This window comes from Lycorma delicatula, chromosome 3, assembly GCF_047948215.1.
Source record: "Lycorma delicatula isolate Av1 chromosome 3, ASM4794821v1, whole genome shotgun sequence".
Classification (NCBI taxonomy): Eukaryota; Metazoa; Arthropoda; class Insecta; order Hemiptera; family Fulgoridae; genus Lycorma; species Lycorma delicatula.
Genome location: NC_134457.1, coordinates 62163835 through 62191288, shown reverse-complemented (window position 1 = coordinate 62191288; position 27454 = coordinate 62163835). Strand labels below are relative to the sequence as shown.

At 29.4% G+C, this 27454-nt stretch overlaps 1 protein-coding gene across 3 annotated transcripts in view; it reads right to left on the bottom strand.

Annotated features, from left to right (window-relative positions):
* LOC142321639 (ATP-dependent RNA helicase DHX30-like) overlaps positions 1-27454 on the bottom strand; it is a 119367-nt gene that overhangs the window by 46474 nt on the left and 45439 nt on the right. For all 3 annotated transcript variants that reach the window (XM_075359897.1, XM_075359896.1, XM_075359898.1), the window contains 6 exons: positions 25639-25883; positions 20349-20498; positions 17102-17168; positions 12988-13325; positions 12512-12626; positions 2888-3114 (listed from right to left, as the gene is read on the bottom strand). In XM_075359897.1, coding sequence (XP_075216012.1) covers positions 2888-3114; positions 12512-12626; positions 12988-13325; positions 17102-17168; positions 20349-20498; positions 25639-25883 — 1142 coding nt within the window. The remainder of the gene's footprint in view (positions 1-2887; positions 3115-12511; positions 12627-12987; positions 13326-17101; positions 17169-20348; positions 20499-25638; positions 25884-27454) is intronic.

The following is a 27454-nucleotide window of genomic DNA, read 5'->3' as shown; positions in this document are numbered from 1 at the left end:
TAATATCCATTTCTTTGTTTAATTTACTTTTATTTTTATTATATTGTGTATATAATATGTATATATATATATATATATATATATATATATATATATATATATATTGTATATATATATATATATTGTATATATATATATATATTTTTTTTTTTTGAAAATTCAAACATTTCATTAATATACTGACCACTGAGCTAATAATTTTTTATTCATCAAAAATATTACTTTTTTTTATAAATTTTGAAGTTATTATGGATGAATACACAAAACTGCTGTCCAGAAACAATTTACTTTAATGTAATTATAAAATTAAATATCAACTGAAGATGCAGGATCCTATGATAATCAATTCTTGAAATAATATGGTAAGTTTAACTTATCCATTTACTGTGTTTTAATGGTTTAAATTTTATTTAATATTAAACATATATACACATAAGTTCTTCAGAATAATCACATATATTCCCAGTCTGGCCATTTGTTCAATAATTGTGACCCAGACTTTCAGCTTATTTAATAAACAAAAAAATATCTATGCACATAAAAGGAGTTGTATGTGTCATAACATTGATCAGAGCTAACAATATCAACATTAGAAAATTTGTTGTCATATTTATGTTTACTGATTAAACTGATTTTGTCATAGTAGAACCAATAAAAAATTTCAGTAAGTGGAATACGATTAATGCAAATCTCCATTTTCGAAAGAAGTACCCCAATGTACTATTCTTTAAAAAAACATGCTGATGATTATGAAAACCCTTTTCATGAACTTTAATGAAGCCAAGCGCAGTAGGATCTTTTTAGGCATACTATCTGGCCTGCTGGTGATGTAAGTGTTTTAAAAACTTAAGACAAAGACAAATTCAGGTTTGATGAAATTTGAAATTCACACTCCCAATATAGCATGACTTTCATAAAAATTTTTCACATAATGAACATCAAAAACTTACATTGCACTCCAGCCTCATCACTAATGAAGAATGTGGACAAGAAAATCAGAAAAAGGTAGAGAATGCTAAGGTAATGTGTTTGGTACTGATAAGAAGTAAATTTGTGTTCCCCTTTTCTTTTACATTTTTTTATGTAAAATAACTTGTGTATCTTATTTATTTCTTTAAAGACAAGAACTTTTTATTACATTTTTACTCTTACTGTCAGAAGCTTATTTAAAGTTTTGTGGTATTTATAATAAAGAAGTCATTTCTTTCATACAATAATAATTTGTTAAGTTTTAAAAATTTTTTCAGCTTCAAACTTATTATTAACAAAACTGTTAATCTTAATAATGTTGTTACTTTTTATAATTAATAAAATAAGATTCACGTTGTACCTATGATTAAAAATATTTTTACAATATTTCTTAGCTGACAACTGGTACAACTGCATCAATAAAAACATAAGAATAATAAAGAAATTGGTTTAAATAGCATTATAATATTATGAACGTTTCAGCTTAAATTTTCTTGTGAGCATTGGCAATTCCCACAAGTAAAATTTCAGATATTTCCTAAATTTGTACGCATCTGTCCTTGTGAATAAGATTATTAAAATGATTCTGCAAAGCTTCAATCAAAATTTTCACCAATCTTCAGCTGTGATGAAAAATCAGTGATAGTTGTTGTATCTGATTTAAGCTGTTCAACTTACTAAATTAACATAGTTAATGCACTTTTCACCATACTGTTTTAACATCTCCAAATTAATTTCATCAGTTTTAAACCTTCAGAAAATAAAAATAATTATCATAGCATACTTCCATAGTACACATTTCAAGCAAAGCCAACATTTAATAAACAGGAGGTTATAATAAATGATTGATCAGCTGATATTTTTTATGACAGGGGTGCCAACTTAAATGTCAGGCAATTTCAGTTTATTCTACTAAATAGTTTTTTCTGCAGCTACCGTTTGTCTCTTTAATTATTGAATGATCTATATATTACTTACCTTTCAGAGGAAAAATCTGTGATCATTCAATTGACATCTCAGATTTTATCGTTACTCTTTAACTTTAAGCAGTAATTATGCAAATTCTTTGGACTTGGAACTCGCATTCTTCAAACTGATACATCATAAAAGGTTATTATTGTAAACAATTTCTATTACAGAATACAACTCTAAAATATCAGATTGTGCTGTATAACATTAATGTTTATTAATATTAAATTTTACATAACCTTAATTAAATATATTTGGAAACTAAGTTAGAAAACGCTTCATGAAAGACAACAGCAGTAAAGTATTTGCATATACTAAATAAAATTTAATGGACAAAAAACTGCAGTAAAATATTTCCACAAACGTAAAAATGATAAAATTATGAACGACAAGTTAATTTTAAAATAAAAATGATTAAATTTCAACAGTTAAAAAATATGTCTTACTTCTGACTGAGTCCCTGCTAACATGTAGCTATGCTATTTTTCCTATGTTAAGCTCAGTTATGTGATGTATTTCACCAAGGTTGAATGAATCTTAAAGTAACATTGAAATAAACATAATACTCACGTACATAATTTCTCACATTGTCAGGATATTTAATGTGAAAGGGAAGAAAGAATCATGTGTGATTTTTTTTGGGTGATTCCTATTTAGAAAAAAAAAATTAATTCTAAATTCCAGCGTTCACCTTTTCATAAAGGTATACTTTTAGTAAGGGCTGTTTCAACTTGCTGTTTAACACTTATGAAATACTTTTGCTTGCGTAGCAAGTTTATTTGTATTAATAATCATCCACTTGCAACAATAGTTCAGTTATAATATTAGTTGCTGTGCAAAACCCAACTGAAAAGAATATTAAATGGCAACACAAGCATTAACATACACATTATTTTACACTGCACATTAAACTATCTCTGTATAATCATAGAAAGTAATTTGTACTCACATCTAAGAACTTTGCTGTGACTGGATGTGTGTAACCTGGTATATGAAGAGCTTTAGCATCATTGAAATACTCTTGGAATAATTGTGGATTGATAGTGGCACTCATTATTATAATTCTAAGATCTGGATTTTTTTTAACGGCACGTTTTGTCAACAGTAAAAGAAAATCTGTATTTAAATCACGTTCATGGGCTTCATCAATAATTAAATGAGAAATACCACTCATATCTATAACAACAAAATATATTTGAAATTATCATAAAAATTACTCTTTTGTACAAAATATTACTTTATTAACTTAAACAACTAAATCTAGCATTTAAAAAAAAATTAATTTAAGCATTATAATTAAAATTAATCAAAATTGATAATATACCTTAATAATTCCATAGTAGAAACAACAAAAAATGATATGTAATAATTACTGATTTCAATAATTTACATTACATTAATAAGGTTACAAAAAGGCATACGTAAATATTATCAATGTGAGATAAATATAATAAAATGCATTCAGTAACAAGAAAAAAGTCTGTAAGAAGGGTAACAGATAGAATATATAATAAATAATATATATATATATATATAAAATGCTGAAAATAGAATATACAAAGCTTACAATGCACTGAAGAGTATGGTAAAGGCTTGAAAATATGATGTTTTATATTGGGAAGCTAACAAGTCTATTCTACATAAGAAACTACAGTATATCATCAGCAACTCATAAATGCACACAAGTGCATTTATGAGTTCACTAAGTAGATAGTTCACTAAGCTCCAAAAGAAACGGATTCAATCACATAAAGTGATATTCATTAGTAAAATATTTTGTTACATAAATATATATTAGTAGTAAGATTTTCTGTTGGTACAAAAAAAAAAAGCTAATAACAAATTTATAATACTATTTTGGCATTAGTTATTTATTCTTATATAGTGCAAAAATAGTAATATATGAAAAAAAAATTTTTTTTAAATTCAAAGAATTGAAATTTTTAAACTTTGCTCGGTTCCCCCATCACCAATAATGCTCCCAAAGTACTTTTTTGTTACTCACTGCTACTATGATGCCTAGGAAGACATAAAAATAATATATACCTTTTTTAGATTTTTGGGGAAGGGGGAAATTTGGAGCAAATTTTTTTTAAAAATGGTAAGAAAAGCATGCATACACACACTGAGCTTAATATAAAGTGGGGTTATGTTTGCAAAATATTGAGAAAATTGTCCCCAACATACCAACAAATTGCCCTTGTCTCTGTACAAAATTTCATAAAAATAAGTTTATCCAGTCAGTGGTTACTAAGTTTCAAATTCGCCAACATGTTTATCATTATGTTTGAACATTACCCTACAATTTTTGTTTTTGTTTTTTGGGGTCCCTGGGGTCATGAAACATAGAGAAATTAAAAAAAAACCACACCCAATTTTTTGACTAATTACCATACTTTCCTTCTTGCAGGATAGCTCTAGAGCTACGATGCCAGGAAAATAAAATCACCAACTGCTGTACTAGAAATTATAATGCCTAAAATTAGTTTCTTACAAATTTATAACCTATAAGTCTTCCTTATTCAATTTTCTTCCATTACTTTAAGCATATAAATTAACCCACAAGTTTGTAATATTAAACATCTTAAAGAAAAATAACACTGGATTTGGAAGGAGAACTACTGATGTTTTTGAAATTATTAAAGCTAAGCTAATGTATGCTCTTATATTATTTTGTCTTAAAAATTACATCATCTTAGTGCTTCCCCATTGCAAAATACTATTTCAAATTTTCTATTGTACAGCCAAGTGCAGTTTTATCTTAAATACTGACTCTTAGTTCTTAAATCATGCTGGGTTTATTTTAATGAAAATCTTACTTTTGGAGGAAACACCAAATAAATTAAGCAGTAATCAAGAAAGCAGTCACAAACAAACAGATCTGGTAAACAAGAAGCTAAAAAATGTATTATTGGGATGTGAAATACCCAGGAAACATTTCCCTTAAAAGGGCTATTGAATCCTTGCTATGTAAGTAGCTGCTCTATCTTGATATTACTGTGCTTGTGTCAATGTCAAGTCCAGTGACTCCAAAGAGAGGAAATCATAATAAAACAGTTGAATGTACGTCATGAATTTACTAATTTTCCATCTTGTTTGAAAAAATAACAGACTACAGCAGCAAAGGTTTTTTTATGTCAAGTTATACAATTGCAATGAAGAGGATTTCCATGAAGAAGTTCCAGATTTTTTCAATTTCCCAATGATGAAAATACTACTTATTGACAAATTCTGATAAGTAGAGTTCCAGCTCATCATTCTTAATTATCACTTTGTTACTTTTCTAAAATGACAGAATATTTCAAAAGTAAGTCCTTAAGTTATTCAAATTATATTTAGTTAATTGGTGAATAACCATTAATTTGTAAGAACAAAATTTAAATCCAAAATTCATCAAATACTTCAATCAAAAATTCCTTAAATAGTAGCAGGCCAGAGGACAGAACAAGAGCTTTTGATGAAAGTTTGTCCAATAGTTTCAATGGTGTGTCCACATTTTTGTGATGTTCAGATTGAATGTACCAATCAGGAGGAGGTTTTCTTTCATTTTCAACTGTTCTTAACCCTTTCTACTGCACGACAGCTTTCAGAGAGAACTCAGTTGTGACAACCCATATTGGAATAAAAACCATTTAAAGAGAAAGCACAAGGTGCTTCAGAAAATATTGCACCGTTTAATTCCAGCTAAAATTGCAAAGGGTGGGCTATTGAAATCTAGAATCTTCCACTCCACTATGCAAATCATACTAGAGCAACCAATTAAAAAACATTCAGTTTCCCTACTGAGCCCAGCAAGACATACTGTAGCATGATATTGTTAACTAGTTAGCTATAACAGTTTCTGAAGTAATTTCAACTGAAGCATCAGTAGCAATTCACGTTGAGGACTGCCAGTAACTGGTAAATAAAGATTAGAATATAATTTATGGTTTTCTCTACATTTTAATAACAAATTTTGATAACATAAAGTACATTAAACAGACAATTTTTATTTTATTAGATTGTTGGGAACAATCAAAAAAGCAGGAAATGGTTTGCTGAAAATCCTTATGTTTATGTCAAAGCTAGATACACGTGTAAAAATGTTCTATTATTGTGAAATTGATTCTCTTTCTACTTTTTGAAAAAAATGTGAATAAGTTTCTAAAATAACTTTAAGTAATTTATTTTAAGTGTTTCAGTAAAATGTGAATAACTTCAGAGGCATATCCCTATTGGACTGCACATATAAAATTTTATCCAGAATTTTGTACGATAGAATCAAGGAACAACTGGAAAATGAATTAGGTAAATATCAAGGAGGCTTCAGGCCTTGGAGAAGCTGTTCAGAACAAATTATCATCTTAAAACTGATCATGGCATATTATAAAAAACAAAACAAACTTCTGTCTGTAACCTTTGCGGGCTTCAAAAAAGCATATGACTGTATCCATAGACCCTCAATGTTAAATATACTAGGAAACTTCGGAGTTCACCCAAAACTGGTCAAGATGATAGAGCTCACATTAACAAACGAAATCCAAAGTCAAGTTTAGAGGGGAATTATCTGAATCATTTATCATAAAAACTGGATTGAGACAAGATGGCCTTTCATCACTGCTGTTCAACTGGGTCTTGGAATATATATTGAGAAAATGGTACAAAATCAACCCGAAGAATAAACAAATTGGAAGATGTAGAGACAACATAAATTTAAACTGCCTAAGATTCGCAGATGATCTGGCCATTCTGGCAAACAACATACAAGAAAATAAACAACAAATAAAATCACAAGAGACAGCACAATGAATCGGTCTCAAAATATCTTTTGAAAAGATAGAAATAATGTTAAGAGACCCCCCACATGCAAATCAAACTTCAGTAAATGGCAGAGATTAAAATGTTAGATAAATTCAAGTATCTTAGTGAAACCATAACATACAACCTCAATGAAAAACCAGCTTGGCGTAACAGAATAAACAAACTAACTAGGGCACAGCATCTTACCAAGAACACCTACAACAAAAAAAGCCTTTCAATAGAAACAAAATTAAAACACTATAAAACAGTCACACAACCAGAAATTACATAAGCGAGTGAGACCATTTTCAAAATAACCAATACTGCAGCAACAGACAAGATCCTCAAGATAGAAAGAAGGTTAGTCAAACAAAAATATCAAAAGAATGGTCACTGGAGGCTTGCTCCTAACAGTCTACAATGAAATAGAACCAGTAACCAGCACAATCAAAAAGAAACAGATCTCATTCTTGGGACACCTAATCAGAACACCGGAAAATAGAATCATCAGGAAAATGATAGAAAAATTATGGAATACCAAAACCAACATAAAATGGATTACAGAAATCAAAGAAGACATGAAAAAACTCGAAATTACAGTGGAATATTTGAAGAACAAAACAGACAAAATTAAGAAACTCAAAGACAAAAACTAGACTACAAACGAAAAACAACAGACAGACAATAAGAAGGGTGACTTCAGACCAAGACAGAAAGTTAAGATCTGAAAGCATGAAGAAGTACTGGGCTAACAGCAAACTGAAAAACCCCTCCTATAAAAATTGACTTAAGTGGTCCAATGTAGGCCAAAAAAAAAGTGAATAACTGAAAATTTTAAAACTTTTAGTACAATGTTTAATACTAATAAACAATTTCTATAAATCATTAGCAGCACTTAAATTTTAACCTCTGAATTTTTTAAATTTTTATCTTATTATTAACTACCTTTATAAATTTGTAAGTTGTAATTTTGTTTTAATTTTTCAATTAATGAATTTTAAATGTTTGTCTTTACACTGTAATTCAACTCATTCCCACGCGTGAATAATCTGTCTTACTTTGTTTTTTTATTATTCTGTGCTACAGACATGGATCCTAGTGAAATTTCTAAACTTGTACACACACGAAGTGTACATAAAGCAGATAACTCGTGCCCGGAATTTCCTCGAGAAATACAATGTCACTGCGCATACTGAGTATGATATTACTGTCAGATTAGGAGCCCTACTAGAATTATGGGAAAAATATTGTGATGTGCAATAATTACTAGAAATTAATGACACAAAATCAAACCACGCGTCTGACATTGAAATAGTTGAAGAGCAATTTTTCTCCACCAGGGCAGTCATGGTTAAACTCCTCGATGAATGGAGAACAAAAGATTTTACAACTACTCATGTGGAAAATAAGGCTGTGGAACCTACTTCTAATGTAGTAAATTCACCAATAAGCACTCCCAGCGAGCACTTTACCTTCATTTAGCAGTGATTTCTGCCAGCGGGTTCACTTTAAGGTTGAGTTTAAGAGTTTAGTTATAGATAACCATGCATTGCCTGATATTCAATACCTACATTATTTAAATTCTTCTTTAACAAACTAGGCCAAGGAAATCATTGCTAATCTACCTATAACTGCTGATAATTTTTTCGTTGCTTGGGATCTAGATTATAAGCGACATAATAACCCCACATTAGTTGTTCAAAAACATATAAACAATTTACTTAATCTCCCATCTGCCTAAAAAGAGTCATATAATAATCTTCAGAAACTCACTAACAGTGTTAGAAGTAAAATAAGTGCCATTGAAGCAATAAATACTAAGATAATGTTGCATGAATTACTGTTATCACAGATGATTTTAATCATCATAGATGTTGCTATATCAAGGGCGTGGGAATATAAAAATTCAGGGGCTGAGCCTCCCAGTTTAGCCGATTTATTGTTATTTTTAGAAGACAGGTGTCAAGTTCTTATTACATTATACTGTAATGATATAATTCCTGCCCAACAAGCTTTGAGACCTGAATTCAAGCAACCCAAAAAATTGTATTTAGCTGTTCAAAGGTCGTGTATACTTTGTAATCATACACATGATTTATTTAAGTGTTCCGAATTTCTGAAATTAAATATTAGTCAAAGAGAAGCACTTATTTGTAAAAACCAGCTATATTTCAATTGCCTACGTAGCAATCACATAGCACCAAAATGTGGTTCAAAACAATCTTGCTGTAAGTGTGACATCATATGTTAATTCATAGATTTAAGGATAAAACAGCTTTAGAAAATAAGGTGGTAGGATTGGAAAAACAAGGTCAAAATTGTACCAGTGATCAGGAAAAATCTAGTTTCTGCGCTTTTAAGCGTGCTAATTCACCTGTACTATTATCTACTGCCACTGTCCATATCGGAAATCATGTTGGCCAAAGTCATAAATGCAGGGCATTACTTGATAGCGCTTCTCAATCTAATTTTATTACCCGACGCCCTTGTTAATAAACTAGGATTAGAAAAACATAGAAACAATTTTCCAATCCACAGAATCAATGATGTTGAGGCTACTACTAGTCATTGGGTTATAATAAATATTAGTTCTACAATCACTTCATACAATCATACCATCAGTTGTTCCGTGCTACCAAAAATTACTGGTAATACTCCACATTCCCTCATTGAGACTCATGAGTGGAACATACCTTTTGATATTGAATTAGCAGATCCAACATTTAATATTCCAGGCAAAACAGCCCTCCTTATAGGAATTGAAATTTATTAATTCCATGTGAACAATTAACCAAGCCTGGCCATCCAACAATTATAAATAATCATTTAGGGTGGATTTTATCAGGCACGAAGCCAAGTTCCAGTGTTAAAACTATTCCAAGAATTCAAAGGAACTTCTGCATTCGTAGTGATAACATTCAAAAACAGATAGAATAATTTTGGGAAATTGAAGAAAGGAATGAGCCGGTACTCAATGAGAAAAGGCGCTACTGTGAAGCACACTTTCATCAGAACACTACTAGAGACGATATCGGGAGATATATTGTTCACCTTCCTTTGAAGAAAAATGTCCTTGATCTCGGTGATTCATTTGATGGAGTCATGAAACGATTTCTTTGATTAGAAAAACGACTTGACACAGATACACAATTGAGGCTCGACTACAATAACTTTCTCAAGGAATATGAAGCTATGAGACACATGCAAGAAGTCTTAGCCTCAGCTACCAATTCATTCTTAACTAATTACTTGCCGCATCATCCTGTATTTAAGGAAACTAGTTATACAACCAAGATAAGAGTTGTCTTCGATGCTTTCTTCAAGACCTCCTCCTCACTATCGCTCAACAATGTCCTACATGTAAGGCCACATACATAACAAGATTTGTGTTCGATTGTAGTTAGATTCTGTACTCATCAATTAGCCTTTATGGCTGATATAACTAAAATGTACCATCAAATCAAAGTCGATAATGGAGATTGTAACTTGCAACGCATTCTTTGGTGTCGATCTTCAAATGAGCCTATCAAGGAATTTACTTTAAAAACTGTTACCTACGGGATATCCTCAGCATCTTCCTGGCTACATGGTGCATTCACCAGCTGGCTAAAGATGAAGGTAAGGCTTATCCGAAGAGAGTACAAATAATATTATTGCATGATATGTATGGGGATGACTGCATATCAGGCGCAGCAACTATTGAGGAAGCTCTCGAATTTCAAACTCAAGTCATAGCCTTGATTGAAAGGAGTGGCTTTCATCTTAGACAGTGGTGTTCAAATCATTCTGGTCTATTAATAAATATTCTGGAAGAAGATCAAGAATCACAACTTTCTCTCGAATTTGACGGCAAAGAAACTATTAGAGCACTAGGTATAGTGTGGCATCCTACCTCAGATAAATTTCAAATCACATTTAATGATAAAAACAGTCAACAAAAAACCACTAAAAGAAACATACTTTCAACAATTGCATCTATTTTCGATTTTTCATTAGGTTTAATTGGTACTGTAATTATTATGTTTAAAACATTTATGCAACATCTGCAGAAGGAAAAACTTCAATGGGATGATGAATTTCCTGATACGTTGCAAAAAGAAATGGCAAGCACTGCACTGTCAATTACCTAAAGTGAAAGACTTTCAGATCGACCGTCAAGTATTATCAGAGGCCGCACCTACTGAGATCCAACTAAATGGTTTTGCTGACGCGTCAGATCAAGCTTATGCGGCATGCCTTTATCTGCGTTCTGTGAATTCTGATGGCAGTATCACAGTGAAATTATTATGCAAAAAATCGAGGGTAGCTCCTACTAAGAAAATTTCTTTGCCACATTTGGAATTGTGTGCAGGATTACTTTTGAGCCAATTATTTAAGAACGTACGTAATGTTCTTGGAGTTAAAATTAATCAAATTCACCTATGGTCTGACTCCACAGTAGTGTTGTGTTGGATTTCTGCTTCTCCAGATAGGTGGAAAACATTCATAGCTAATCGTGTAACTCAAATTAAAAAATTAACTAGAGATGCAAAATAGAATCATGTGTCATCTCGTGAAAATCCTGCAGATCTCATTTCCAGACTTGTGTTTCCCTTGCAACTTAAAGATAACCAACTTTGATGGAATGGCCCTAGTTGGCTTGGTGAAGTAGTATGTTGGCCACCCGATTTTCAGGTCATCACACCAACTGAGATTTCTGAAGAAAGAATGAATGTTAGTCTGATTGCAACAACACAAGAGGATGAATAGAATGTGCCTTATAAATTCTCATCGCTTTTGAAATTGCAACATATCTTGGCTTATTGTTTAAGATTCAGTCATAACTGTCGCAATAGTTCAAAAAATACTGGAACGCTATCAAGTATGGAACTTAAATACGCTCTTAATTCATAAGGTATGTCCAACATCAATGTTATAGAGTAGAAATCAACGATCTAAAATCATCATCAGAACTCTCCAATAAAAGTAAAATTTGCTGTATTACCCCCTTTTTAGATGACAAGATAATGCTATGTGTGGGTGGACGTCTTCAAAAATCTCTTCTTCCTTACGATGGGAAATTTCAATTAATTTTAACATATCATCATCAGCTGACACTTATGATAGTGCTAGCCGCACACAAATTGCTGGACCTCAACTATTAATCTCCTCAGTTAGACAGCGCTATTGGATACCAAAAATTTGTCAACTGTTAAGAAGGTTATTCACAAGTGCATTATTTGTTTCAAATTTCATGCAGCTGTGTCAACAATTAATGAGTACACTATCTAAACACTGTGTACAACCAGCTCGTGCCTTTCTAAACTCAGGTGTCGATTACGTTGATCCTCTAAATCACATCTAACAAAAGTAATCATAATTTAACAAACACATTAAATATTAATACATCAATAAATTAAAATAAAACAACTAAATGTAAAATAACAAAATTCTAAGGAAAGAAAATAAAGAAATTCAAGAGGCAAATTTAACTGAGACATTAAGGTAAGTAAAACAATACAGAAAGAAATGAAAACAGAAAAGAACACAAAAGAATAACCCAGTAACTCAAAAACCCAGAAATGTGACACCGCTGATAATCATAATTCAGAATGAGAAGCATGAAAAATAATAATTGTACAATTAGTTACTCTTTTTTTTTTTTTACTGATGATCTCATCAAAAATGCTTGTGCAAGGGAAAATTAAAATTTTCATTCAAACCTGAACCTCCAAATGAAAGGCCAAGACGCTACCACTCTGCCATGGAGATTGGCTACTTAATAACTAAAAGAAAGAAAGAAGCAATCATTTACCAGGATTAGACAGTAATCTGCGAAGCATTATTCCTGTTGAGCAGAATAATATAGACCCAGACTTACGAGGTATCACTGACTGTAAACGAACATGATAGCCTACAACATCTCCAACCTACAAAACAATAATAATTATATTTAATTAAAACCAAAACACATCTAAAAGTAAAAACTATCACAATTAGAATGAATTACAACAATTAATACCAACATACAAAGATGAATAATTATATTTATTCAGCAAAAATCTCAGAAACAGATTTTTTTATTTCATAAGGAAGTGTTTATCTGGTACACCCACAATCAGCTTGGGTTTCTCATAAAATTCAAGAAATGGTTTTTATCTGGTTATGGAATCATTTTTTAAATTTACTTCAGTTCAGAATCTGACCAAGCGTCTTTGTGCATTTTTAAAACCAACAAACTTAAAACACAGATTTCGATTCAAAGTTTATTAATAAAAAAAATCTACTAACCATTTCATTACGTTCTGAAGCAATGCGTTCAGCAAGTGTTATAGCAGAGATACGTCTAGGTTGTGTAACAACTATCTGACAATCAGTTGCTTTCATCTTCCCAGCGTAATCATCTAATATCATCTGTGGTACTTGAGTGCTCTTGCCACAACCTGGTTCACCCTTAATTACTAAAACTTGATTTTCTTTAATCATGTCAACCACATTACTACGATATGCTTCAATTGGAAGTTTTACATCTAGTGGCATTTTTCTCACTTTCAAACGTTTATACAGTTCTTTGTTTATCCTATCAATCTGATTAGATGGCATGTAATCTTGTTTCTGTTGGTTAAATTCTGAAAAAAATCAATTTTACATCCTCAGAATAAAACACAAACCTAAATAATAATGAAGCAAACATAAAAAATGTGTAACCAATCAGTATAGAACAATCAGCAAAAAATATAGTTAAGTTCTGCAAAGATAGTTTTTCTGGAACTTACAGTATTTAACAAACACACTTCTTGATGACACACTATTTATAATTTAAGAATCTAAATTAAACAAGCAGCAATCATAAAATATAACATAACTAAAAAGAACATAACTGCAAAGTAGAAATGTAAACAAAAACAAAATAAAAAAAATTAAATTATTTTACTACAGAGAAATTATTACAACATACAGATTTATAATAAAATGTAAAAGAACCCACATCTTTATAGCATGAGCTGATTTTAAAAGATCACTACTTGAAGTTGAAAATGATGATAAAATATTCTGTGCGCAACATTATGAAAATTATTATCGGTTTTATAAAATGTATTTAATGCAAAAGTATACATATACAAAGGTGGCGCTGTTGGGTACAGCGGATTTTGTACACTCTCAGTTTTGGCTTATCGTGAATATAAATTGACTATTTTTATGGATTGATGATATTTATTTGATATTATTCATATATGGCAATATTAGGAATTTAGGGAAGTAGCTGCTGTTGTTTTTAATTTATCAATATAATAGATAATCTAAAAATTACAGCCTAAAATTCAACAGGTAGTAGATTAAAATTTGCATGTTCTCTTGTGGTATTATATATCTAATTTTTTTTTTTATTGTGTTGTTAATTATTTGCTTTAATCATGAATATGGATAAATGCTTTTCCTGTAAAAACAAAAGTGGCAATTTGAATATTAATGCAGCTGTACAGTGTAAATCGTATCATGCATTTTTTCATAGGAGCCGTGCAAAACATGTTTCATTACATAGTGCTGGTAATAGAAATTTATGCTGTAAAATGGATGGCAGTTCAGTTTTGAGTAGAAAAACTATAAATATTAATAAATTGTCTTCATCTGACATAATGGTTAAAACTGGTGCTCATTTCGATGCATCTATGCAGCCCTTATGGCGATTAATTGATACTCATATTGCTTAGAAATTTGATGCTCCAACATTGAATGTTGCCTTTATTAGGGAGAGAATTGATATAGTTAAAATGGAAGAAAATTTGGATCTGATGAATGAAGAAATTATCAGTGAAGTGAATGATAGAATTCGTAAAGAGAAGAATATTATTATCTATGACTTTCCGGAACCAGGACTTAATTACTCGGATTTGGCAGTTATTAAAAAATTATTTTTGGATTGTGGTCTAAATTTGCCATTCAATCTCAATGAGATTGTTGTTAAAAGGTTAGGTAGTAATCAATCTGGTAAGAAGAGAGAGTATGTCCATTAAGAATTGATTTTAAAGAAAGTGAACATGTTCACTGGATTTTTCATAATAAAAGATTGCTTGGCAATGGTAGATTTTGGATAAATGGATATTTTACACCTAAACAATTGAATTTCTATAATCAATTAAGAAGTAAGATTAAAACAAGAGTAGAAAATTGTGAAGATAAGAATACTCTCTTTATTGGATATCGTAGACATGTTCCATATATAACCGTGAAAAAACCGCATCGGGCTGACTTAACGTCTGATGTTGACACTTCAGTTGCCCAACAGGAAGACGGGTCATAACTAGGCCATTCATCTTATCACTTCCAGATTTTTTATCAGAAAGTGAGAAGCTTGCGTGGAAGATTCCCTGATTTTGGAGTGAGAGTAAATTTTTATAACATTATGACATTATTGTTTTATTGGAGACTTGGTTATATGAGGATATTAATAATTATGAATGGTATTAGAAAGACACAATATAGTCAGATGTGATAGATCAATTCTTACGAATGATAAAAAACATGGTAGTGGTGTTAGTTGCAGTACATAGAAAATTTAAATTTGGAAAATATTACAATTATTGATTACTCGTTTAAATGTGTATTTAAAAAAATTTACATTGATAATGATAAATTTGTTCTTTTGGGTAGTTTTTATATTGCACCTGATTCACTATCTGATTATGTTTTTTTTTTGTTAAGGTTATTAATTCACTAGCTCCTCATGTGTCTAATGTTGGTTATGAGAATTTATTTATTGTTGATGATTTTAATATTCCAGATTTCAAATGGTAATGCATCATCAGCGTTGGGTTATCATAATAATGTTGAAATCAGAGATTCAGCTTCATGTGCCACTACACTAATTTTTGTATAACATATAGTCTCAGTCAATTTAATTAATGTGTTAATGCTACTTCTATTTGTAGTAAATTAATCCTTACTGATAAAAATTTACCTACTGATGTCAATGAAATTAATTTTAATAATTATATTATTCTTGAGCATATGCCAAAAATTTGCATTGTGTCAAGTACTTATCCTAAGTGGTTCTTAAAGGAACTTAAAACAGCAATTAGTAATAAGAAAAAGTATCATAAATTGTATAATTCTGAATATTATTATGAGTTATTTAGGAAGGAGAGATCTTTATGTATGCAACTTTGTAAAAGGGATGAAAATAAGTACTACATTGATGTTGAAAATGCTGTGGTACATGATTCTATTTATTTTTTCAAATTTAACTCAGACTCTAGTAGATCTTTCCTAATACATGTTTAATATATGTATTCTTTCCTAATATATGTTTTATGACAGAGTGGACTGTTACTATGAGAGCGGTTTGTACTATAGAACTATATAGTATACTCTCTTGCACAACAATGCCCTGGCACACATGGTAACAGTTTTAACACGTTATTACGCCGCAAATCAAATCACTGTCTTATCCCACCTGCCCTATTCACCCAACTTGGCTCCAGCAGACTATTTTCTGTTCCTGAAACTCAAGTTGAAGATGAAAGGCCGCTTTTTCAAGACATTCTGGCCATCCAAAGGGCTTGCACTGAGCAGTTACAGGTGATCCCACAAAGTGATTTCTCCAGTGTTTGATGGGCTCTACTGGTGCTGCAACGAGTGTATAACTAGAGAAGGGTTCTATGCAGAGGGCTGATGTGAGTAAATTCGTTTACCTTTAAATCTGTATTTTTATTTAATTTAGTTTGGGAACTTTTTCAGACATACTGTGTATACTATAGTCTCGATTTTTAGATATTGATGTATAGTCTTATAAATAGCATAAAATGTATGTAACATTTTTGTATTTGAAAATTTCTTTTGTTTAAAATTACAATACAAATATCAAAAATGAGGTAGTTGCTCCAGCCCTTCATTATTAATCACAACTTTATTTCTTAATGGATCTGCAACAATAACACTCTTAACTTTAGATGTTTTTTGATAACTTCAGATTAAATTCTTATAATAAATTAGCAAATTTAAATACTACAATGTGTAATTTCTTACAAAATATCAATTACTTATCGTCTTTTTATCATTACAAATTTGGACATTCTACATACATTTTAATAAGTAACGTTAGTTGAATGAAATTATTGGTGTAAAAATTTCTAGACCCTTGCTGGGAATTGAACTCAACAGCAATACCTAAAAGCCAGTAAACTAACCATAACACCAACTGGCTGTTGGTTATTGGCAACTAATCTTTTAGTTTTTATTTTTTAAAAATCAGTTTAATAATGTTCAAGAAAAATAGAGGACACAATTTGTAATATAATATACACATAAATAATAACTCAGTTTATCAGTAGCAAAATGAAAATATAATTTTCAAAAGAATATTTAGTTATAACTTAAGTTTATTATTTAAATTAAATTTCCATACCAGCATAGAGTTCCAATTCATTACTTTCCCACCTCTCAGCTTGTTTTTTCAGATTATCTTGTAAATTCTGTAATAAAAATGAACAAGAAGTTATTAATATACATATTTTATTACTCATACTGATATTACAGTATTTACTATTATTACTCCCGAATAAAATTTTAGTACTTTCCTTTTCGTTAATTAATAAGAAAGTTAAAAGCTAATCATACAACACCTTCAATTAATTATCAAAGGATACACTTCTCATTTAACAAACTTACTCTTTCTGTGATATACAAATTCTGCCTGACTTCTGCACCACTTATTGAATGAATATGTACAGACGTTTGTATGCATGAAAAGATATAAAACTATTATGAACTATTATAAATATAAAAAATAATTCCTTTTGAACTTTACATACAAAACGATAAAAATGTAAACATATATCATTTAAATTATGAATGGCATGTTCATTTCAAGACCAAAATTGTTATCTCATAAACTACAAGATCTACGAGTGACTAAATGGAGAACTTTTTCCTACAATTTTAAGGGCATTAAAAACATAAGCTAAATTTATTATGTTCTACCATTTTTCCAATATGGTGGCTAAAAATGTTTTTTAAATGGCAACCCTACTTTTAATGACAATTTTGGATAAAAAAATCATTTTGATACCTTATTCTTGACACCTGTTTTCTAAAGCTTCTCCTTAGAGGACTACAAAAAATGTAAAAAATAACATTGTCTACAATTTTAGAAAGAAAACTTACTGTAGTTCCTGTTTTTATTGAATTTCTGAGTTGAAACCATCATCTTAGGACTTTTTTATTCTTGTATTTCTTTGCAGACGTTAGGCAATATGTATTAACAATAATTGGCTGATTTTTAACAACACTAGGACTGAAGCCATCAACCCTGCTGTTATTCCTGCATTTTCAAAAATAAAATAAAATGCTGTAAACCTAATATTTTTAAATTCTATAAATCAGGAAAGGTAAAGTTAGCGGAATCAGAAAGAACCTATTTTGTGTCTGGGGTAAGCCAATCTTGGTCAATTATTTTATTAATAAATAGTGATTTCTTAGCATTATTAATACAAGGTAATGTTTCATATTTTAAAAAATCATCAAGAATTTATTTCATTTACAACACATCTCACTCCCAACTCACTTTCCTACTATAACTCTTTCCTTTACTACTACAGGTAAAATGCATACTCAAACCTATTTTAATTTTCCATTTCATCCAGATGAATCGACTGGACAGATCGAGCTGATTTTAATTTCATCTGCTCAAAATGGTCTACAGATGCCGTTAAGCATTGACAGAATTTCAAAATCATTTTCCTATCAGTAATAACCTCAGAAAGTTCAATTAAATAATAAATGAGAGTTTTGAGGAATTTTCAGAGACTCAAGTTTGGGGTCCAATGACATATCTCATATCTTGGGTCATTCCAAGTAGAATAAAAAAAAAAAATCAGTCCAATCCATTCAGTAAACACCCACATTAACTGGAAATAGTTTTTCAGCCTAATTTTTTTATATGACGTATATAATGCCTATGTTTCAAACATAAAAAGGTACATTAATTTGTTGCTTAAACTACCTGTTTCTATTTTTCTTTTGGGTGTGATATTGCTAAGCAATCTAAGATGAAAAAAGCCACCAGAAAGAAATGCTTTCTTAGTGAATGGCATTTATTGTACAACCAATATCTGTTAATATAATAAAGGTCTCAATTGTAGGGATGAATATCACCTGCATTCTGACTGAATTGGCATACTGCAACAATAGAGTCAGATCAGTAAAGAAATATACAGGAAACAGTTTTATATTAACTTACTTTTAAGGGATGGTAGAGGTTCTTGAGAATAGCTATGCTATTTTAGAAATGACTTAATTCACAATCAGGTCACTTAGAACTAAATAGTTGGGGGATATAATAAGCAGGTATTACGTATTATAAAGGAAATTTTTGCAGACATTATCAAGGAATTGAATACATGTAGCCCTGTAGATGTTTGATGTAAATTAAAATGGATTTATGAAATTTAAATTTACCTCAGAAACAACTATAAATGTAATTTCAAGGCTTACTGAACAAAAATGTAACTTATGAAACAAGCAAATGAAACAACAAATTGATTTTCGTAATTGACAATAACATCTGACAATGGACCTCCTACAAAGGAATAAATATTTCCATTTCATGAATATTTTTCTTCATTAGCTACCTTTGAATATGTGAACAGTGCACTGATTTTTTATTAATTTCTACTTCTTTTTATTAACTCTAACTACATCTTATAACTGATCTTTTTGTTTTGCTGTTTTTAAAATAACTTAGAACGTCAGCATAAATTATCTGATCTCCTCTTTTTAGAGAGAAAATCTCCCTTTTTAGATCAGAAAATATTTTCAGACCTAAAATGCTTTCAATTTCTTAGAAGAATTTATTTTTACTTTTAACCAATGATAAACATCTGATTTACTCATTTAATAAATGTTAGAAGCACAATAATTACCTGTTTACTTAATACTAAAATAGCTTTGTATGAAGTAGTCTTTGATTTAAACTAATTTCCCATAATTGCAGAAAAACACTAACCTAAATTTAAAGAAATTTTTTGAAATACAAAGATATTAATTCAGTGGTCAAAATAAAAATAACTATAAGAAGACAGAATATAAGCAAACTGGTATTGCTATTTTTTTCTAGGTAAACTTTGTGCCAGACAAAACAATTCACTATTTTACTAAAGAAAGCATTGTATAAGAAGCTTAATTATAAGCCACTTTCATTTTTTGGTATATTTTTAAGCAAATGAACTTTTTAACCTGAAAATTAATATTGATTTATTTAACTGTATTAATTAATGTTGTTGACATTTTTTCACATTAATTTCATTCAAAAATCAAAAAATAATTTAATAAATACCAGCTATTCATTATTTCAAATTTTAGACTAGGGTTAAAAGATTATCAAAGATTAAAGATGAAGTCTATGTTGTTACTTTAAAACTATACAAAAAAAACACAGTATCTTAAGTTTAAGTAACAATACATCAGAGAGAAAGAACCAAAACATAAGCCAGTAATGGCATAAAACAAGAATCTGTAATGAGACATTTAAAACAAATTTTACATATAACTAGTTTTGTCGTTCAGTGGGATTTTTTTTTAATAGATCCACAAACTGAAATATAAAAAAAATTATTACAATCGTATAGAGTATTACAGAAGTAAATAGTACTTACAATATCAGAATAATGTTGAATAAGATCTTCAGCTTCATCGATAAACGTTTGGTTAACTTTAATTTCAGCCAATGGTTTCTTTTTTTCTTTAATTATAACTTTTCTATCAATCATTTTCACATTACCTTCACGATCTATTTTACCAGTTTTCTGAAAATAGAAGTACATAACTCATATATTGTACTTTTTATCAACAATAAAACATTGAAAAACTTCACCGATACATTATTAAAAAAAATATTAATTAAATGACACACATTTATATTCAAATTTTAGTAATAAACATTTAAGAAACACTAAAACAGAATATTTTATGGTGTACTAACCAAATATATATTTTTAAAGATTTTCTTATTAACTTCAAAAATCATGAATTTTCAGATTAGTATAGATTATGTTATAGTGTTTCATTTTAATACCCGCAGACAATTTTCTCATACACTAAACACAATAAAAAAAAGACTTAAACAAAAGTTACTCAGATTGGAGAGGGACACCCATGGTAACTTTGGATTTGACCTTGACCATTATTTCAAGGTTAATATGATTTTTTCAAATGTAATAACCTATTTTTGACCTCACCAACAAAAAAAGCAAAATATTTTATATTAGAATATGTGGTCATACATATGACCTTGGAATATTTTTGAAAGTCATATGGCTAACCATCAGCAGTATTGTTACAAGGAGATGACCTTCAAAAATGTGTAACCCGTATAACACTTAAAACATAATATTCATATTCGAAACCATTTATCTAGCAAACTATGTGAAAGAACATAAAAATGACTTTACAGAAGTTAGGTAGATAGGGGGGGGGGGACATCCGACAGTGACCTTGAGGTTCCCTTTAGATGTTGTTCCAAGGTCATCAAGATTTTTTTAAATGAAGTTACCTTTTTCGATAGCGCCAATGGAAAGAGTGAAAAATATTGCACTGACATACTTGAATTTAGTCATGACTTTTTTTGATTATGTTTGATTCTTTCCAGCCTGAAGTTCATGATTTAGTAGTTATCACATATGGTACCCAATAATCACAATTTGCTTAATTTCGAAGACAGTACCAGATAACAATTCTCTTCTCACAACTTAGAAATCAATGACTGCAAATATCTGCAAAAAGAATCCAGCATCCATCTAACACTATCTCTGATGGTTAGCCTATGACCTTCAAAAAAGTTACAAGGTCATTTGTGTGATCACATATTCCAATGTAAACTTTTCTGCTCTCTTCAATAGAGGAGTCAAAAAAAGAACATCCCATTTGAAAAAAATAACCTTGAAATATGGTCAAGGTCAAGTTCCAATCCAAGGTCACCATGAGGTATCTCAACATTTCTATAGATTTAAACCAAATCTACATTTAACACACATTATTTACAGTTACAGTACAATGAGAGGCTTTGTAAATTTCCTCAGTGACAATGAGTGTCACCAAAAAGATTTTATATTTAATTCTTATTTTTACAATCTTGCATCATTATTTTAGTATACTGATATAGACAACACCACTACTGTTTTTATTCACTGATTTTGTAGTTTGTAATAATGCTCCAATCAAGGTTTTTCCACTGCTTTCCTCAATCCATTTAGGTAAATAGTACAGCAGTACCTTCTTTTATAAGTGGGATAAGCATATCCATTTCTGAAGCGATCTGTAATGTACAATTTCAGACCTGATGTGAATAAAGTATTTATTTATTAATTCTATTGCTAGTCTACTTTAGTAAAATACAAAGTGCCTGGCTGTAGGCCATAAAAAATATCTTAGCTAGGGACTTTCAATCCTATTCTTCTTTGAAGCAGTCCCCTTGTTACTTGACATTTAATCTGTTGCTGAAACACGCAGCTTCCAATGCATGAAACATCTTTCATAAGCATTTGGAATGGATAGCAGGTGTGCTATCACATTTGACATTATGTTTTCCGAGCTATCACATCAGAACCCTTTCAGTCACACCTTTAGCTTGGGGAACAACTAGAAATCACACGGAGCCATGGCTAGTGAGTAACGAACTTGAGGAATTCAGTATCTGACCATGAATTCTGAATTAGAATGACCTGATGCATTATCCTGTTGCACGATTTGTACAGATCTGACCTCTTGCACTGAACTGCAACATGAAGGTGACGCCGAACTCCTAGACAGTAACTATTTTCTGAAACTTTGCCTTACTGTATCATACTTCTGATGCACAATCAAAACTCATGGAGTAGCCAAAAAAAATATCACCATCAAACCACTTTTCTCTCAGTTGTCTTGCGTTCTTAAACCTTGAGAATGATGATGACATACACTGAATGTTGGTCTCTGGGTAGTACACATATATGCAAGATTCATCACACGTTACAACAGTCTTAACAAAGTTCAGGATCACTATTGGCATATTACAGCATGTCCTGTACTCTTTTTGTTCAAACAAAAGGAGCTTCTACATAAAATTCACTGCCAATTTGTGCAGGCCCAAATTGTCCATAAAAATTGAGGTTCCATATAACTGAGTTTGCAACTTCTCAGACAATCAGCTGATAATTTTCTATTATATACTGAAACTCCACAATTGTTCATGACATTTTAAATTTAGATTGAGACAATCTCCACTGAAATCCTCTCAATTAAAATCCTGCTATTTCATAATCATTTTTACACCATTCTTTAATTTCTCTAACCCCCAAAGCTTAGTTTTTGATAGCCTACCTAATTTTATAATTGTTCCACTTTGGGTATCACCAAATTTTTGACAGAACTTGATGCAATTAACACAGTTCCAACACTCAGTCATTACCTACAAAATAAAATTATGAAAAGCATCTCTTTCACTAACACATACAATGGGTATTAAGTATAAAAACTGATGTGCTCTATAAGTTAAAGAAAAAAAAATATACATGTGCACTATGTATAAGGATACATTCTACAAAGCTTTACTGCTCATATTCAAATACTTTTCAAGAAAAAATACAGTCAAATACTTTTGAACAAACCTCATATGATACCTGGAATTTTACTAAATGAAACTACAATAACTGTTGATTGATGTTTTTTGATGGCTTAAAAATAGAAGTAACAAAGAAAGTTATTATTTTCCAGAAAAAATGTAAGTACAATAAATTAACTAAAAGCAACCACCTAATCTGGTAACTTCAAACACTGAAATAACTGTTAAATTAAAAAAAAAAAAAATCAAATATTTCAGCATAATGGTGAAAGCAGAAGGGGTAAGGGGTATCCCTGTAACCAGTTGTATGGGTAAAACTGGGACATTTTATAAAACTAAACAAAAAGGTCCTTTATTCATAATCTGTAAAAAGCAAAACCATTATAATTTGAATACAAAACTATTGATTAACAATTAATTTAAAAATCGACCATTAAATAATTACACATCTAAGAAAAAAGAAAAGGGTTTGCATAATGCAGAAGATTTCATTCTGATTTCAGAATAAAAAAATTTATTTTTAAAAAACAATAAAATTTACACATTTATTACTTAAAATTTTTTTTTTAAAGTTTGCCTATTTCAGTCACGTCATCACCTACACACTGCTAATTCTGTATAACAGTTTGAATTTTTATCACAATGTAATGAAATAGTTTCACAAAACTATTTCATTGGTCATCATCTAGCGATTACATTGGAGCACACAGGACTTTTACTAATGACTGTTTCACCCTGATGAATTACATTTAACCCTTTGGGAGCTAATATATATATATTTATATATATAAGTCCAAGTAGAATGTATCAGTTCATCTCTCTTTACCTTAAAATTATGAATAATACATGTTTAACATTTATATAAGATGAGTTTTCTACATTCACAAGAAACAGAATAAGAAAACTTAACCAGTTAGATTTTTATGAAACATAAATGTACAGACAGGCCAATCTATCCTATACTTTCAGTATAACACAATGAATGTCAACATCGTTCATGTCATGTACTTTTACTGTGACAATTTTTTACTGACTAACAAAATAATATTGTTTTGAAACTAAAATTAATGATTTTCTTATTTTTTAATACATATGGGTCACAAAGGAAAAAAGTTTTGAAGAATTTGTTTTAAATTAACTGTTTTCACGAACTGCATTTTTTGTTAGCTCTGTTAAATACATTCACAAAATCTCTCATTTAGAATGGATTTTTCTAAAAAAAAAAAAAATTAAAATTATATTTCAATTTTATTAAATTTTTAGTTATATATTAACACTGTTTTGAAGAATTACAGTCTTCTGAAAAGTAACTACTTAATTCACTGGTTTAGCAAAATTACATTTTTTAATTAATTCTCTTTTGTTATTCTGAGTTAGCTAAGTTGTTTGTTAATTTTATAACAAGTTGAATAAGATTTATTTAAATCATTTTATTTAATCTCTTTCTTGGAACAATCTCCAGCAGATAAGTACATTTACCAAAAAGATGCTTTCATACAATAATTTGATGGAAATTCTTGATTTGATCAGCAAATAAAGTCACTTTGTAGTAACAATACTTTGCTTTGTTTAGCAATAAATAAATCCAATTTTTTTTTTTAATTCATGTAAATTCACACCAACAACATGGATTTGTTAATGTTTTATCTTGTTTCATTTAATTTTAATTTTATCTTAACATTTTGCTTTATTTGTTTCAATAATATAAAAATATAAAAATGATAGCTCAAATATATTTTTAATATTTTGAATTCTACTGCAAATAAAAGTAGTTAGGAAGTATTATAAAATACTTATTAAAGACTTCAGAATTAATGAAAATTGCCAAATACACTTTATTAACAGATTGTTTTTAAGTTTAAAATATTTTGAAATTAATGAACACACAAATATGAAACATGAAATATACAGATGTAAAAAAACATGAAATAATGCGTTTAATTAAAATAATTAAAAAACACATAATTTCTATTTTGAAATATAACAAAATATGATACCAAACAAAATAGTTTATAATCTGCCAATAGGCTGAAATAGTAGCAAAGTAATTCATTTTATTTCAATTGCTTATATAGTAAAACATAACTCTGTAGTTTTAGTGTTTTTAATTTTTTATCTGTTTTAAAAAAGCAGAGATCCCTACAAAGTCACTTAACAGAACTAACAAAAAACATAAAATGTGATAAATTAATTGTAACATAATAAATACCATCCAACATATCTGATGTTTTAGATAACAATAATAAGAAATATTAAACTTACAATATTTTTTATCTGTAAAAATGTAATTATTGAAATAAAAAGTTATTTAAAAATTTTATTGTATGAAAAAATCAGATGATACTGACTAATAACCAATAAATACACTTCACTGCTGCTCTTCTTGATGCTTCTTTTTTATTATTACCGATACCAATAAAAGTTTGATTTTCTGGCCAATATACATTTAGTGTATATGCCCAATGTTTGCTATTAGTCATTTGCACCTTGTGATCTTTCAGTGGTGCATTAGATTGTGATGCTACACTAATTCTCGTGTATAAATTACCAATATAATTCTTTGGTGCTTTAAATGCTGGTAATCTTAATATATCTGAAAAAAAAATCAATGCAATGTATTAATAATCTACACAGCAATAAACACCAAGCCAATCGACAAAAATTTATTTTAAATGTAAATAACATATTTTAATTTTAATCAAAATAAGATGAAAATATTCATTTGAGATTATGCGGCCTAAAAACTTCCTTGAGCTCAATTAAACTGTTAGTCGGCTTTTGTTATCATCCAATCTTGTTGATCAGTCACAAGACTGCATCATTAACTGAACTACAAAGAAAAAAGTATACTAGTAATATTCTGGATAATTAACACAAATTATACTTTTACCTGAACCTAAAAAACAGTCATAATCAACCAAGATTTAATTAATCAACCTCAATTAATCTATCAAAGGATAGAGCTATTAGAATGGCGGGTTGGAAACAATATTTTGAATGTTACATAATAAAGAATGGGTAGATATGTTTATTCGTGAATAAAAAAACAGGAACTGCCGCCTCAGTGTTTGCCTGAATGAATTAAGGAAGTCATGATAAAACCTTGATTACAGCAGTATCAGAAAATACACAATTATAAAGTAAAAAATGGAAATGGTTATAGCACTTAATAAATAATTAAGAATAATAAATAAATGAAATAATAGTAAACTAAATTTGTGTAAAGATATTAAATAAATAAGATATCTATAAAATAAATAATTCAGACAACATTAATGAAAATTATATGAGCTTTTACCAATATTATTTGTACCTGTTTTAAAAGATGCAGGTAATTCATCTTTTTTTTTTATTTAAATGATATTTAAAATTTATCAAATGAGTAATAAAGTTTCTGTAATGGAATATTTTTTATTTTGAATAAACTGGAGGGAAGATCCTTTAAATGGGTCAGTAATTTATTTCAAGATGGAACAAAATATATTAAGGCCCTTTCTCATACGCAGATATATTATGTTACATTACATAAAAAATGTTCCGTTGTGGGTTTGATAAAGCTGGATAATGTTTAAGAATAAATGAATTTTTTTTTAGAAAATTTACATATTCGTATAACACATGATAAAGTAAAATTTTTAACTTACTAAATATCAGTTAATATGAATCATTTTGGTGCCAATTAGTGATTTTTCAGCCCATTTTGCACTTGAAAACTTGTTCTTGTTTGATGACAAGTTTAGAATTTTATTAAGCTGCTTCTCAATGCAAAACAATATTCTTTTGAAGTGAAAACAGATTAAAAAAAAAAAAAAAACTGTATATACAGCAAGTTAACAACAAAATTGTATAAAAACAAATAACTGATAAAAAAAATCCTATTTTACTGATAAAACAACATTAATTACAAATTATTTAATACACTCCACAGTTATACATGTATTTCATATTTAAGTTAAGTAAATTAATTGTTATGAACTAAACCATAATAACAAACTGAAATGAATACTGCCAATAGGGATTATTCCTTTGAATCTTAAACAAAAATCTGCACTCAAGCCTTTATATCTTCATTATAGTCATTTGCGTAATTTATATCAACAAATGTTTCAATTACAAGATGTAAATCTTAAAAGTTATCTAAAGTCTCTACTCAAAAAGAAAAAA